The sequence below is a fragment of the Archocentrus centrarchus genome, chromosome 12 (assembly GCF_007364275.1).
Source record: "Archocentrus centrarchus isolate MPI-CPG fArcCen1 chromosome 12, fArcCen1, whole genome shotgun sequence".
Taxonomy (NCBI): Eukaryota; Metazoa; Chordata; class Actinopteri; order Cichliformes; family Cichlidae; genus Archocentrus; species Archocentrus centrarchus.
Genome location: NC_044357.1, coordinates 23,317,184 through 23,333,623, shown reverse-complemented (window position 1 = coordinate 23,333,623; position 16,440 = coordinate 23,317,184). Strand labels below are relative to the sequence as shown.

The 16,440-nt window shown below is 39.9% G+C and overlaps 1 protein-coding gene across 4 annotated transcripts in view; it reads left to right on the top strand.

Annotated features, from left to right (window-relative positions):
• tcf4 (transcription factor 4) overlaps positions 1-16,440 on the top strand; it is a 226,498-nt gene that overhangs the window by 197,998 nt on the left and 12,060 nt on the right. For all 4 annotated transcript variants that reach the window (XM_030743169.1, XM_030743166.1, XM_030743170.1 and 1 more), the window contains one exon: positions 12,949-13,087. In XM_030743169.1, the coding sequence (XP_030599029.1) occupies positions 12,949-13,087 (139 nt within the window). The remainder of the gene's footprint in view (positions 1-12,948; positions 13,088-16,440) is intronic.

Sequence of the window (16,440 nt, the reverse complement as noted above, 5' to 3'; positions counted from 1 at the left end):
AATCAGAAGCTTAAATAAAACATAGAAAAAAGTGCCCATTTTTAAAAGTTTGTTCTTAGACTTGCAAGATTCAAAAATATGAGGGCTAAAGGTTTGATTTTGTGATATAATTTTAAAAAAATGAAAGAAATACTTTCAAACTACTTTTCCGCTTCATCTGGAGATCGTTCTGAGCGCCTCTCTGCTGTTTGGCGTCCCCAGATACAAACTTGGCGTTATGCTTTATGAAGTGATTTGGAGTTTCAGCCCAAGAAAATATTTGGAGTTTACTTCTTGTTAAGGTTAATATTTTTCTAAACTACTTCTGGGATTAATAGCAACACTAATCCAAATACATTTCAGATTTGTTTTTATGTGTAAGCAGCCGGTGGAAAAAGAGAATAAAAATGAAGTGACGGGCGAGTGCTGAAAAACACTGTTTACTTTTGGGCTCTTTAACACACACACACACACACACACACACACAGAAGCTCATAAATGACTCCCTGTGTTGTCATTAGGACCCGTGTGTGTGTGTGTGTGTGTTTATTCAGGCTTCGGATTATTGGCTGATAGAAAAATAGACTCATTACTGTAAGACTGAAAACACAGCAGCTCTATAACACCACACTCCACACACCCTCTGACTGGGTAACATCACATCGTGGGGACCCTCAAACCGTGGGTTAGAGTCCTGAGTCCTTATTGGACATTTCTGCAGAGGCAAAGGAAAAGAAACGGAGACCTTTTTCATGAGATTTTAACTCATAATTATGAGACTTAAGATCTTGTAATTATGAGAAAAGGTTAAGGTAGTTAGTAATTATGGCTATTTGAGCAGTCAGCTGACTTAAAAATCTGTCCCAGCTATCTATGTGATGACTCTGATCTTCAGTATAAGTGTGAAGTATTCTGGGAAATGTCATGTTTCAAAGCCGCTGGTGTATTACAGATATGCAAAAAGTGTGTTCTGGCATGTGCGCCGTGGCAGTCGTCAGACAGGTCTCTCTTACACATGGACGCTTGTAAAGAACTGCTTGGCGTGACATTTTAATGTACTGGCTAAGCACTGTGTTTTGTTTTGTTTTTTTATGTTTGTGTTAATGTTTGCAGAGGCAAATATAAATCCAAACCACAATCTTTCCCTAAAGTTGTTTTCAGTGCCTAAAGCTAACCAGTGAGTGAGTCAGTGTGAGAAAACTAACTGGCAAGTGAAAACAAAGGAAAACAGAGTACAACGAGGACCTGAAACTACGGCGCTACCTTAGAATGAAGTAGCAAATACTGCAGTTCTTTCAGGTGCCATTTGAGGCTGGTTTCAAAAGGTGGGGGGGGATCAGTCCTCATAGGCCCTTTTCAAACCGTTCAGCGGTTTTCCCACCACGAACGCACTCGGTGCTCGGTCAAAAAACAGGTTCAACTCGGGCCCCGTAAGCTAGCAGGTCTCGAACCAAGAACGCGTGACTCTGCCGTCTCAACGTAAAGTCTTCTACCAACGTTTCACTGCATGGTGTGTATTACACGAGAAAATCGAAGCGATTTTCACGGCTGTGAATTATGTTGGGCTCTAAGGCTGAACTTGCTGCTTTGTATCAGTTCATATCACAGATAAATGCACACAAAGTGCGTACTTGTCGTCTTGCTCTAATCGCTGTCTGTGTTTCCCTCTGTGCTGCACACAGATGCTGCAGCAGTTTGGTTTGGACCATAAAACGTATTTGCAGCACAGAAAGGGGAGCGTATTCTCCCACGTTTGTGCCCTTCAGCTTCCGTGTCCAGACGAGGACCCGCCCACACTCATACGTAAAGGAGCAGTTCACAAAGCGCAGTGGGAACGCGGGCCCGTTCTTAAGCGTTTCGCCGGTTCATTGAAACCGACACCAGCACTGGCACGAGCACCGGCACCTCGGCGGTGGAAACATAGTAACAGACTCCCATTTGTTAGCATTTTAAAAGACTACATGCACCACACTTCCTTCTGACTTGTGTGGGCCACTGATGGTAGACTGACAATATACAGCACCAGCTTTTTAAGATTTTTTATGCTAATTTTTGTAGGTACTTTTTAATCGATTCTAGGAATTACTGATACTGATGTTTACACAGTGAAAATTCGTGGATAGCAATTTAGCTTCATGGTATGTTGGAGAAACCATACTTTAATGTGCAGGCAGATGAATCGTGTCGGTTAACGGTGCGTCGTTCTCTACATGAGATTAAGTTTGTCTAGTGCTCAAAAATGCAGACTTAAGACATTCGGGACTGATTATCAGCAAATAAAAGCACGACTCGACAGAGACGAGGGCGCGGGAGGGTTTCTGAGTAATAAAATGTGGAGATGTTTGGTCTCAAACCACACAGTTTGCCCTTGAATGACGCGACACTGTTGTAAGTTTGGACAAATAAATTCCATGTACTCATAATTTCAGATAATGAAAGTTCTGGAAAATTATCTTCAAAGGCATCAGGGACATTTATTGGTGTGTGTGCGCTGCATAAACAGGAAGTTTGAAAGGAAGTGACTCCATAGAAATGCAGGAAAAAAGAAACGAGTGGAAACTAGAAATAAAAAGAGGGAGGAAGGGGTGATGTCATCTCTAAAATGACTCCATTGTGTTTGCACTGAGACTGTGACTGCCTTTCTTATGCATACATGCACTCTCTGCACTCTCTCTTCTTTCCTACCTTTCTTCCTTCCCCTTCCCACCCGTTTCCTCATCCTTTTTCTTTCTTCCCTTTCCTCTTTCTCTTCCTAGTCCCCCCCCGTCATGTTTTCACCCTTTGTTTCTCCTCTATATTTTTTTCCATTTACTCCTTTGCAGATGTGACTGTTTCTTGTCTGTTCTTAATCATTTTTCTCAAACACACACATTTGCCTTTTTTTAACTTCATATTATTACATATTTTTGTGTCCTTTTTGTTTTGATGTTGCTGTCTAGATGTACTTAGTTCTCTTTCTGCGCACACACACTTACTCACAGCTGTATGTAGTTTGGCAGTGTTAGGCAGAGACGCCTGCAAGCTGAGGTCATAACTCTGGGAAAACAGGTGGTAGACTGATGTGGGGGAGAGAGGGAGCGAGACATATACAGTACATAGGCATGAGTGCATCGTACACACAAATTAAAATATGCGAAGACAGAAGTTAGCTCGTTAGTTCCAACATTTTCCCTCCTGTCATTTAGGCATGCTGTTATTCAAGTGACACTTAAATGATCTTGGACCATCATTGGGCTGATATCAAAGTAGCTTTCATGCTGCCAACAAAGCAGATGAGCAGCAAAGTGAAGTGACATTTAACTAAATGTGATCTGATTTAAAACAAATTGAAGGGGAAGAAAAGACTGTGCTCTCCAGACTCCTGCTGAAGGTTTCGGAGTTTGTTTTCTGTTCTGCAGTCTGCCTCCAGCGATGTGTTTAAGTGACGCTCGGTATGTTACTGCATCCTGGCTCAGTTTGGAGGGTGTCTCTGAAAAGAGGGGAAAGGTTAAAAGACAAAAGCCTCTCTCCCGCCCTCCATTAAGCAGGGTTACAGTAAAGTGAAATGGATCATAATCTGCGCCAGTGCTGTAAAACACACTAATGTCTTCTAATACTCTCCCGACACTAAAGTCAGTCCTATAAGCTGATAGAAATCTGCTGCTCCCTTTTACCTCCGTACAATAGTAGCCACAATCTTAATGCTGCAGCAGAAGCCTTCCCAGAAGAGTGAAGGCTGTAGCAGATTAATGGGCCTGGTTTTTAATGGCATTTTCAGTTATAACATAGAGTAGGATTGCAATGTGCAAGTGTCCACATACTACTGGCTATGAAGCCTCTAAGCAGGTGTTAAAACTGGAATGATGTGTAAAAAAAAATAGAAATACCAAGAAAAAAATGCTAGAAGTGCTTTTAGGGAAGAATTTGTTTCTGTTTACCTTAAATATGGTTACCATGAATTAAAAAAAAACATAATTGCAGGTTTTCTTTTAAAAATATACTTTCCTAAAGGACACCGATATGCTTACATGAGCTAAAATATGGTCGTATCATTGGTTTAAAACTGTTTGCCTTTGCTCTCTTTTCAAAAGCTCTGCAGTGTATAATAAATATTTATGAGGGAACCAGGTTGTGATCATTGGGCATTTGTGTTCGGCCTCTTGTTCATGAAGATAATTAGATAAATAAACTGTAACAACCTAGATAATTGCTTGATACAACATAGTTTTGCAGCCATGGAACATCATTGGATCTAGCAATGTTTGTACGGAAGTCCAAATGGGTCAAGAATATTAAATTAAAACAAAAAAAATACAAATAAGGGACTAATCAGCTTTTATATAAAGAATTATTTAAAGAAAAAGAAAAAAGTTATTTTTAAACATTTATTGAAAATGATATTTAGAAATAAATTACAAATGGTATGGACAACTGTGTGAAATTATTCATGTTGCCAAAAACCTGTTTCTAAATTTTTAAAAAGTGCTGTGAAGCTTCTTTCATAGATTCAAACATAAAAATTTTACACACATGTAGATAAATAAACAGAATCTAACAAACATTTAATGTCCAAGATTATATGTAACTTACCAAAAATGAAATTAAAAAATTAGTGTGTGAAAACTGCAAAGCTGTGCTCTTAGGTTTTAACCTATTAAGTTGTAAATATTTCTTTATAATGCATCTGTTGGTCTCTGCTTTAAAGGGTCATTCTTCCATCATCCAGATGGAATTTGCTCCAATTGAGGAAAAAAAAAATGTTTCCACATGACATAATTCCCTTTCTTTCCACCTATTTTCCTCTGTTTCACGTCATATTTTTAAACAGCATTTTCAGTGACAAGGAGCCTGTCGTCCTTCACGCTGTTAATTAAATGGAAATTGGGGGAAAAAATGCATACATGTCACACCACTGGAAAATGTCACTGTACTTTTCCTCCGTGGAAGTCCAACATCAACAGCAGTGTGTGTGTGTGTGTGTGTGTGTTGCAGGTGCTTTCTGTCAGGCGTTCAGTTTGCACAGAGGAGAGGCTGTGCAGAATGTTCCAGTGTGTGTAGCCGTGTGTGTGTGTGTGTGTGTGTGTGTGTGTGTGTGTGTGTGTGTGTGTGTGTGTGTGTGTGTGTGTGTGTGTGTGTGCTTGTTAATTTGGACCAATGTAGACTCCAGCTGTTTATTTACAGTTTCATTAGCAAATGTGAATCAGAGCTACAGAAAAGCATCACATTGAAACCGAGTGGTTTACTTTTGGGTCTCCCTTAAAAAAAGATGTCATAGAGGTGTGAGTGTTAGCGTGAGATCCCTGCTGTAATCATATAACACAGATCACACAGTTACAGCACATTTTCTTATATTTCTGGGAGTTTTCTGTTTTCCCACTTTTATGAATGTAAAGAAGCAAAAATGCACAGCTTTCCTTTTAATTTTTTTACTTTAGGATTTAAAAATCCTGTTTTGCCCAAACCATGATTTTTTTCTGAATCTAGCCAAGTAGTTGAACCCTAACTAAACACAACGGAGATGAGAATAATAAGCTGACAGGACGCAGAGCCCAACATGTTTCACAGTGGACACCCTGCTTTATGTTAGCTCCTCTCCTGCTCCGTGCTCTGAATTTCTCCCTGCACGGTTCGTTTTCTTTTTGGTTTCCAACAATAATTGAAAACGACAAATGGAAATTGCAGGGATCCGGCTAACGCAGGGTGAAATATTACAATTTATAGAGTTTGTAAATTGACAAAGTTGATTTTTCTTCCCTCGAATTTGTGACTGCGGCAGCGGAGGCCGACTTGTCCCTCCTGTTTACAACCACATGAGAAATGTGTGTCATCTCTTGACCCAGAAATTCCCTTCTTTCTCTTCTCCTTCATCTTCCTGCGCAGTCATTGCATTCGCACACACACACACACACACACTCACACTCACACACACGCTCATTTTAAAAGAACACACTGATCAACAGCATTGCAGATGACAGCTACTCAGCACCTCCGCCTCTGTCTCTGCCCCTGCCTTTCTTTTTTAGTTTAGCTCGCTTCGTTGCAATAACTTTTATACAGTATATAAAAGAATGGAGTTAATATGGTTACAACAGTAATCAAACCTGCTTAAAAATGTTTTAAGATAATGTTAAAACATTTTAAAATATATTTATATTGTTAGTAATGTAGCATTATTTACACTGTCTATAGATTTGGACATTTATAGACAGTGTAAATAGGTGCAATGGGAATGTGTTGTATATCAAAAACTGTCAAATATACAAATTCCCATGTCAGATTTAGACATCATTCGTTAGCTTATTTTTTTAATTTTTTTAATCAGGGAACTTTTTAAACCCACCAGCCTGGGTATGAAAAAGCCTGCTGCTGTGTTTCCTTCTGCACACTCTGTATCTGAATGAGAAACCACAAAGCCTCAGACAGTGTAAACCAGCAGTAGTTCCTCAGAATCTACCAAAAGCTCTTGGGTAGGTATTCGGGAGTCTGGGTTTCTGTTACAATATATGAAACAGGATGTTGACTGATCTATCCACCCCGACCTCCTCCTGCACAGACTTTGTGGCTTTAGCAGCTGCAGTAGTTGCTTAGTTTGTATGTAGCCAAAGAAACAGGGACTTATGGGGACGCTCGTTTCACTTGAAGAACAGCCTGTCAAGCGTTTGCTCGTTTTTTTTTTTTTTTTTTAAATAAAAGTTTGAGGATTACTGGGTTAAAGCTGGTTTTAATTAAGGCCTCAGTCAAACGGTGATCCCCTTGCACCCTCCTGTTGCTTAGGGGAAAAATGTGTATTCTCCAACTGGCTGGCGAGTGGTTGCTGTGAGAAATCAGTTGCAAAGAGGGTGATACACCAAAAGCTTTCTTGTTAATGCTTTGGGTGTCTGTAGTTTGTTTGCCTTTAGTTTGCAACTTGTCTGCAGACCTTTGCCAACTGCTCACCGAGCGGTAGTGAAACTTGAAAAAGTGCAATCTGGAAAAATAGCTTCCAAAGTAAAAGTTATGCCTTACTGCAGCAGCCGGTGTTTCTAAAGGCACAACTTTTACTCTGAAGGTGAGTGATTGTTTCAGGTTTCACCACCGCTCAGCGACTGTTTGCAGACCAGGCGATTTCTGCCATGGAAGTTACCCACGAGTGGAGGAACCTGCTAGCGATCAAAGCGATCGTAAGAAGGTTTTTGGTGTAGCTGCAGCACCGTATACCTCTTGATGACCAGTTTTACATAGCTACTGCCAGCGACACATTTTTCCATAGTGATCAGCCCTTTATGATATATTTACAAAATTTAGACTGACTTCCTTTCTTCAGGGCAGCCATTCTTTTAAGATATTGTCTTAGAAAATAAACTTACAGAAGTTTAGATTTTTTTATATATTTAATCCAAGTTATTATTATCATATGATAACTGGAGAGTTTTAGAACGCTCCGGGGTGGCGCATTAACAAGCTCCAGCATCCTGAATATATGTCAGGATGATGAGTTTGTTCTGGTATTCAGCATCGTTCTCCCATTTCAGAGGGACCTTGAAAGCACCACCATTTTCAAGAAAACACTTTTGTATGTCATGAAGTTGTTGTGACACGTTAATACAGTTATGACTGTTTTTAAAAGTCTCCATGTTGGTGCATTCAGGGACAGTCTGACATCTGCGTTTGTCTTTTTATATATATATTTACTTTAATATATATATATATATATATATATATATATATATATATATATATATATATATATATATATATAAACTTTTCACAACAACCATGTGTTAAAGTTTCACATCGTGTGAATGAGATTCTTTCCTGCTGCCAAACGTCACATTCATGCAGCTGTCGGAGCATCTTTGATTGAAATTTGGAGCTAAACAAAAACAATACGAACACTTTGACAAGAAAAACTCAACTTGAGGTCTACAATAATGTTTCTCACAGCTTTCAAGTGTCTGACAAAATCAGCAGCTAAGCAGTAATATTTCACTGGTGTTATATGCTGTATTTAAGGCTGAATAATAAACCTGAGGAATGGTGGGTAAGTGGGTGTGGCTGCACCTTGTGGTAACGATCGGATTTACAGCAGCAGCAGATCAGTTTATGTGTAATTTATTTATATTTTTCTCCTCCATCTGTCTCCTCATCTTCTCTCCTCATTGAACTAAATTAAGGAAGAGACAGGGAAGGCTTGTTGAAATATAAAAGCCCTCCATTAAATATGTACGAAACCCTCTCCGTCTCTCTCTCTCTGCTGCCATTTTACATTTGGGAATCCAGGCGGTGATGAAAGGCAGAGAACGGAAAAGAAAAGACAGAAAGAAAGACGAGAGGCAAACAATAAATAAGGGAGCGAGCAGACGTATGGACGGATAGACGGAGGGCGCTCGGTTTGAAACGCGCACAGAAACACACACGCATGCTGACAAGCCTGTCGACATTTTGTGATATTTGCATGGAGCGAGAGGGGAGTTTGGCATGTGGTGGGCAAGACCTCGCTGTCAGCCAGCTGGATTAACAGGCAGACAGAGGGATTTGGTTTTCAAAACAACTTTATTTACACTATGGTTATCCTAGGATACATAAAAAACTCAACTAGTGAAAAACGGCATATAAGACATTTAAAATATATGTCAAAACATAACTGCATCGTTAAGCTTTCATCTAGAAGAGAGCTGATTATGTGAGAGCAACACCACTGTGTTTCCAAATCACTGTTTTAGTTTAAATTAATTAATTTTATATGCTGTAATTTGTCACAAACCTGCAAATCCTGAAAAAGATTTTTCCTCTAGAAAAAAAGAAACTTTCTTCTTTGTTGACATTTTAACAGTAATTTGCATATCTGATAGGATTTTCCATGAACTAAACCCTCAGTAGTACAAAAAAAAGTCTACTGAGTCATTCTGGTGCAGAAACCTGAAGGGGAAAAACAATAGAAAACCCTTTAGTGTTGTACTTCCATCTGCACAATGCATATTAAAAAAAATTTCAAATATGCATTGATGTCATATGCATATGACAGATATTAGCTGATCTTTAACCTGCCAGCTCTCCACTAAGAAGCCCATGTGATGTCAGATTGTGCTGATATGCAAACATTGCAGTTAATTGTCTGGTTTGTTGATCTAGTGAGCGGGCATCATATGTCCTACTTCCTGCACTTCAAACAGCTCCCTCACCTAAACCACATGGAGTACGTCCAGGAGCGCAATCCCGTTTAAAGCAGACTAGTTCCAGCCTGCCGTGTGCTGCATGTGAAAAAGGAAAACTGTGGAAAATGTCCCGACCTGTCCTCAAACGCCCAAAGTTCATTTGTAAAAACAGCTCCTGTTGGACTTAAGGAAATATTTGCAGTAAGATGCTAAAAGCTCAGCGTGTTCACTGGTTCTTGTTCTTTGGGCAAGATGACACAATGTAACAAGATGTTTGTCTTTGACAAGCAGCTGTTACTTTCTAACTCTTTTTATTGTAAAACAATAGAACGTGTCCGTTATTCCTGTCAAACTTTGCTTTGGTGGATTTTAGATTTTTTTTTTTTTTTTTTTTGCCCCAAAATAGCAACATTTTCCTGGTTTGTTTGAAAATTGTGCAATATTCTTGAAACCTCAGCAAATTCTTCTAAACTCCTGAAATTTTGTGTTTGATCTGAACAGTTAAAGAAAGATTTGATCAAATGTAACTTTTGCATCAATTTTTTTTTTTCTTTTAATTGAACATTCGTACCATTTTTATCGGTAATTTTTTGTCTTTGTTTTTTTTTTTTTTTCATTTTTGGCCACAGCAGCTTTTATCGGTAGTGGAGGGAGACATGAAATGGGGGAAAGATACAGGAGAAGACACGCGCGCAAATTGGCGACGGGCCGGGAATCGAACCCGCACCGCCCGCACCGTTTATAGGTCATTTATGAAATTGCTGGTGACTGACATTATATGGGAAAATTACAAATTTGTAAAATCATTGTCCAAACCACAAAAGCTTACATGTATGTAAGTTTACATGTACTGAACTAGAAAAACAGAGTTTAAACACAAAGACAAGACAAAAGTAAAAATTTGTTACCTTGTACAATAAACCCCAAATTGCCCCGGTGCATCCACTGGTGTCTGGGTGATTTATACAGCACTGTATGCATGTATATGTGAATGGATGACTCGAAAAGCAATGCATAACTGGCTGCGATGCAACATTTGCCATCTTTTACCTTCCCCATATTTTCCATGAAGCAGCTACAAATGTGTGAACATGGATTCTGTTTTTTTTGGCTCCCTGATGCAGGGCTTTCATTCTGAGTGTCAGAAGGCTTTTACACTAATACCAACTGAGACACATTGTGCACCAGCTGATCATAAAGTCTTTTAGAAGTGGAGATGTCACGGTGCATATATGTTCTTACAGAAGTTGTAGAATCACATAACCTACAGTTTTGTGACAGAAGAAGGAACCTGCTGATGCTGAGCTTATCTGCGTAGTTTAGTAAGAGTGGGGATGGAGGCGGTTTACACAGCAAAGTCCATTTCCTGGTCTTAAGGAGGAATGCATATGTGAAAAAATGTGTAAATCCCAGAGTGAGCTGCATGATAAATCACCTAAAGTGACTTCACTTTGAGTCAGTGTCTTTGGAAAAGTTTGAGAGAGAAATGAACCCACCAGAGTAGCCTCCTCGTCTCAGCACGAGACCAGCGACTCAGCGCTTCATTAGCTGCTACTAGCAACACCCAGAAAAACTCTTATATGGTTCATTCAACCTTTATATATGCAGCGTGGCCCAGTGATATCAGGTTTACGTCTTTGCACGAGTGCCCTGTGCACAAGGTCCATTAAAACACATGCATTTAGAGAAACATTAAAACTATTAAAGTGCAAAGAAAGTATACGAATAAAATGGCTGAAGGATGAGAACAAGCCAGGTGAAAACGGCTGCTGCATTTAAACCTCTCATTATGGAATCAGGCCAAGTCAATATCAAATTTATAAACCACTACATAAGAGGTGGGCCCTGAACCGCTAATGCATACATTTAAACTGCAGATGACATCAGCCAAATGGATACGTCACTGGCTGCTGATTGGTCAGGGTAAAACACCCAGCAGGAGCACCGTGTGAGACTGAATAGTTTCATTATAACCGTGCATCCATACAGGGTTTCAGCTGCCACTCAGCTGTGACTGGTGTTTACTTTACAGTGTTCATATCGGACACATCATCGTTTTTCATATCTATGAACTGCCCTGCTGATATGTTCAAAGTAAAACAAAGCTCAGGGAGGGGAGGGTGAGAAAGAGACCAGAACCGCAGGATGCCACGAGAAAGCTGGCATCACACACACACATACACACACACACACACATAAAAAAGAGCCCATCTCGTGCCAAAATAGTGAGTCCCTGCTGGAAGCTGCTTGGTGCTCTGGGAATTAGAAATCCCACAATTAAACATATGGGCATTAAGATAATTGTCAGTTGTTGTGCTGTCATGTGTGTGCGCATGTACATGTGTGTGTGGTAGACAGATGGATAGGATTCAGCAAAGCGCACACACACACACACACACACACACACACACACACACACACACACACACACACACACACCCACACACAGTATTTCCCTGAAAACCCACATGAAAAACAAGGAGACACACTTTAGATCCAAAAAAAGAAAAGAAGAAACTGTAAATATACATGTCAGATGTGCAGATATGAACCTATACTGACACACACAAACACACACACACACACATGAAAACAGGGGGCCTGGAAAATTGGAAAAATAGAGAATTTAAAAAAAATAGATGGGGATCTTCAGTCTAAGAAAGGGTGAGGATGCCCTCAGCAGGGCAAAGACAGAACTACAGCATCTCGAGAAAGAAAGGAAGGAAGAGTTCTTTACGATTACAGCATTTTAAATATTTTCCAATGGTTTGTTTTACTTAAAGTGAAATCAATCCATCAATTTTCCCAATACAAACAGGCAGGAATGCCAAAGGAAAGATAATAAGTGCTCTAATGAGTAATAAATCAAAGTAATCATTAATAAAAGGTAATATGAATGTCTAGTTTAATTGTAATTATAAAGCAAAAAACTCACATTCTGTTAATTTACACATGATCAACATAAATAATATTTAAACCACTTAATATCCATCACATCTCGTGTGTACTGACTTTCAAATGCTCAGTGAGAAAAGTGACATGTTGTATAATATTTTATATATTTCTTCTGGTCTGAAAGTCATGCAAAATAAATGAAGCCGTGAGCGAACTGATCTGATTAAAAGGGTATTGCCTGTGTAACAAAGCCACAGAGATCCATTGTTGTCCAAAAACTATTGAAAACACATCAGTGTTGCACATGTTGCACCGCGTGACGTGTTCCTTATTATCATGAACACACACATGGACTCAATTCAACGTAAGCCATCCTGCTGCCAGAAGGATTCAAGAGCCTGAAGTGTGTGCTTATCTGCCTTTAAATAAAAGCACTGTCTCACCTTGTATGATTAAAAGCAGAGTTCAGTGCACGGTGGGTTTTGTTTGGTGTCCGTGGTCTCGCTTTGCTGCTCTTTTCTCTCCTCTCTGTCCTGTTCCTGTTAAAAGGGAGTTCTTCCACCCCACCGTTGCAAAGCGCTTGTAAAGATTGTTGGGTTCTCTCTTAAATATTGTAGGGTCATTACTATATAAAGTGGCTTAAATGAACTGAAATCCTTAAACTGATCAGCAGGAATCGGTGATCTGGAGGCTGAGAGAAGGTCTCATAAATACTGGTGAGGCTGATAATGTCAAAAGCCTTCTGGATAAGAAAACCTGTGCAGAAATGACAAAAGTTAAGACATCGCACAAAAGAAGCTGGAGAACATCTGACTAGAAAAATGTTCACATTACATCTGGACATAGAAACTGGAAAACGCTTTGTTTTGCAGTCCTGACTGCAGACAGAATCAGAGCATCTGTTTGCCGGCACGAAGCTCTCTCTCATGCCTTTCCTCTCTCTGCTCTCTCTGCTCTCCAGGTGGGCTCTCACAGAGAAGACGGCGGCAGCGTGGGCGGTTTGCGTGGAGGACATTCGATGGGGGGTCAGGTGCCGGTGCCTCAGCTGCCGGTTCAGTCGGCCACCTCGCCGGACCTCAGCCAGCCCGACCCGTACCGCGGTGAGACCCTTCACGCTCAAAGATAAATTACACAAACGCAGCATCTGCCGGTGTCCCCAGATCAGTGCTGACACTGAAGCACAAACCTGTTTCTCAACATCAGCAGTGTTTATGTGCAGCAAATTACTTCGATTCAAACGTATGCAGAAGAAAGAAAGAAAGAAAGTACCTGCATTCTTGCTTGTGTCTTTGCTTTTTACCAGATGTTTTATTTCATAAACAAGAACAATGTCCAGAGAAAGAAACAAAGATGCAGCGAGAGAGACGTCATAGATTTCTTCATGCGCAAGCACAAAAAGGAATATTTCTGAGCCCGTGTAATGATGAGGAAAGTGAAAATGAACAAAGACCGAGGCCAAACATGAGATACAACGATCCAAGAAAGAGTAAAAGCAACAAGTAGATGGTGATTAAGAGGAATAAGGGGAAGAAGAAGTTGTGCAATTAATCAAGTAATGTAAAGAATGAGGAAGAAGTAAAGAGAGAGGAGAGAAAGAAGAATTATATGATCTGGAAGGTAAACCAAAAAAAATGCACAGAAGAAGGAAAAGACACAGGAACTAAAATGTGGGGGAGAGAAAACTGGGAAAACTTTACCTGGGTGGGATTCAGAAAGCTGCGAAGCACTTCACCGCCCGAGCGGGGTAAACAAATCCACCGTATGAATATGGAGGTGGGAAACGTGTATATGAGCGCGCTGTGTAGCAAATTAGCCCTGCGCTCAATTTTAAAGGCTGAAAATGACTCTGCTGGCAGCAAAGTTCAGCCAGCGCCGACCACAGCCAAGTGTGTAATGAGGTGAGAGAGGGAGAAACACACACACACACACACACACACTCTGGCAGAAGAAGAAGAAGCTATTACTCCTTACTTCTGCATCCCTTCATAACTCACACACGGAGAGAGCCGAGGGTGTGTAGAGGCTGTAAATAAAGGCTATTAAAATGGATTTGGCAGCAGGCGCACAATTATAGTGGCAGACCTGTGGCTTCCTCCTCTGTCTTCTGCTCAACTTCAAAACAATTATTAACTTTAATATTTATGTTATATACAATAGTGATGGTATATATTATGCACATATTCATGCAATATGTGCAGCATTTGCCCTGGCAAACTGGGTGATGTTATTTTAAGTGTGTGTGTATATATATATATATATATATATATATATATATATATATATATATATATATATATATATATATATATATATATATATATAATTTTTAATGGTTAGTTCTAAATTAATTCAAACAAACATAATCCATGTGGTGCAGCGTGATCCAGTCTGACTGTAATTCTTCATGTTATTGCTCACAGAGGTCTTGATTGGTGAACCTCATGTAGAGCACGCACACAAACAAAATGACACTCTTTTAGATTTAAAAGCATTAAAACATTTAACAAACAAACTGCATCATTCTCTTAAACAGTTCTATTAATGTCTTAAACATGGTATCCATTTACACTCAACCAAGAGGAAACATCTAAAACAAGGATTTGTAAGTCTGTCTTTGCAATTCTGATTCTGATTTTAAAACTTGCATGAAAAGAGCCAAAAATCACGTTAAATTTAACAAAGCAGTTATTTATTTAAACCATGAGGTTGCACATATATGCCTGTAACAGTTGCATAATGACATCAGAAAATAGTCACGTACCCTCTCAAGAACAAAAAACCTGTTTCAATGTAACTTTGTGTTATATTTATGCAAAACATCACTTAGAAATCTTTTCTCCTCTCACACAATCCTTCGTGTCCATGTCAGCTGCCCTGCCGTCTCTGCTCTCGCTCCTCTCTGTTGCTGCCTGATTGAAAATGATTTTTCATTTCCATCATTAGTAACAATGTTTTTAAAAGGACAGAAACAAATAATAAAAAATAAATGTTGACAACAAAGAATTGAACAAAGCAGGAAGAACAGAAATTATTTACCAAAAAGATGCAGGTTGAAGCTTTGGCTTATTACACCGACCCCCTTTTTCCAGAGAATATTCTAAATTATAACAGTTTTCTAAATAGATTTCACCAAAACAAAGACCAAAGAAAGTAATAAATTTAGAGTAAATATTAAAGATATAAATGAATGTTTCATAAATAATAAGAAGAATGATAATTGTAGTAGAAGCAGAGAGAGAGAGATGCCTAATCAAGAGCTCGTGCGGCAGATCTGGCAACTATGTTGCAAATTTCCTGCATCACGTGATGATGATGATGACACAACTACAATATCAGAAACAATAATTGTAAAAAAGGAAATAATGCCTAAGACTAGAGCGTGGTATTACTGTAAATATGTACCAAAACTGTTCCAGCTTTGGCAGAAAACTCTGTGCTGGACAAACACACTTTGAGGACCTTCAGCCATTTTCACATTTCTTTTGTTCAGCACTTTGTGAACTCCACACAGCTTTCCAGTGTTCAGACATAACCCCTGCTCACAGCTTCTGAGTACGCCGAGCGGTGAAGGAAGCTAGGACGTGAGGGAAGGATGCGAGTAAGACAAAAGACCCGGCCGTGAGAAGAAGCTGTAATTAAAACGGAGGTGTGTCCTCAAATTTCGCATTTGTCTCCAGCGGCGTCACTTTGTGACTGCGTGTTATCAATCAGCCATTCAGAAGCACAAAGTCACTTTTCACAGTTTAACGTCTACTTCCCCACAGCTATTTACGCACAAACACACGGCCGATTGTATGTAAAGAGACGCACACACACAAACCAAACACAGGCCGTCACTCAAAGCTGCTCACAAAATGCCTCCAGTCAGGCAGACGGGGATTCAAAATGGCCGACAGTTGGCTGGTGTGTGTGAGTGTGTGTGTGTGTGTGTGAGTGTGTGGGGGGGGGCACAGTGCTTGAGTGTTTTGTGTTGACTGAGATGCTGGCAGCGTCCCAGTGACGGATCCATACAGACGTCAAATAAAGACTGCGCTGTTCAGCCGAGGAGAGACAGGCAGAGGGTGGAGAGGCTGCACGACTGCGCCGCCGCCGCCGCTCTCCAGTGACGCCATCTTGGAGGTGGACTGGAGCATTAATGGTGTTCAACCAGGACTGATGCTGCATTCATGTTGGCACACTGTGAAGAAGAGGAAGACCGCGCATAGATTCACTTATGCAACAAGTGAAAATAAATGTTTGCACAAACTGCCAGTGCCTTTTTAAATCAGCATATTCGTGGTCTAATTGTAACAGAGATCACTTTCTTGTATCTGCATCTCTGCTGTAATATCCACCCAGCTCTTGTTATGATGCTCTATAAGATATAATGTATGTGCTGTATTATCTTCACATAATCAGTCCACCTGATTTTATAGCAGATGCTTCTATTTAATATTCAATATTTTATCACAAA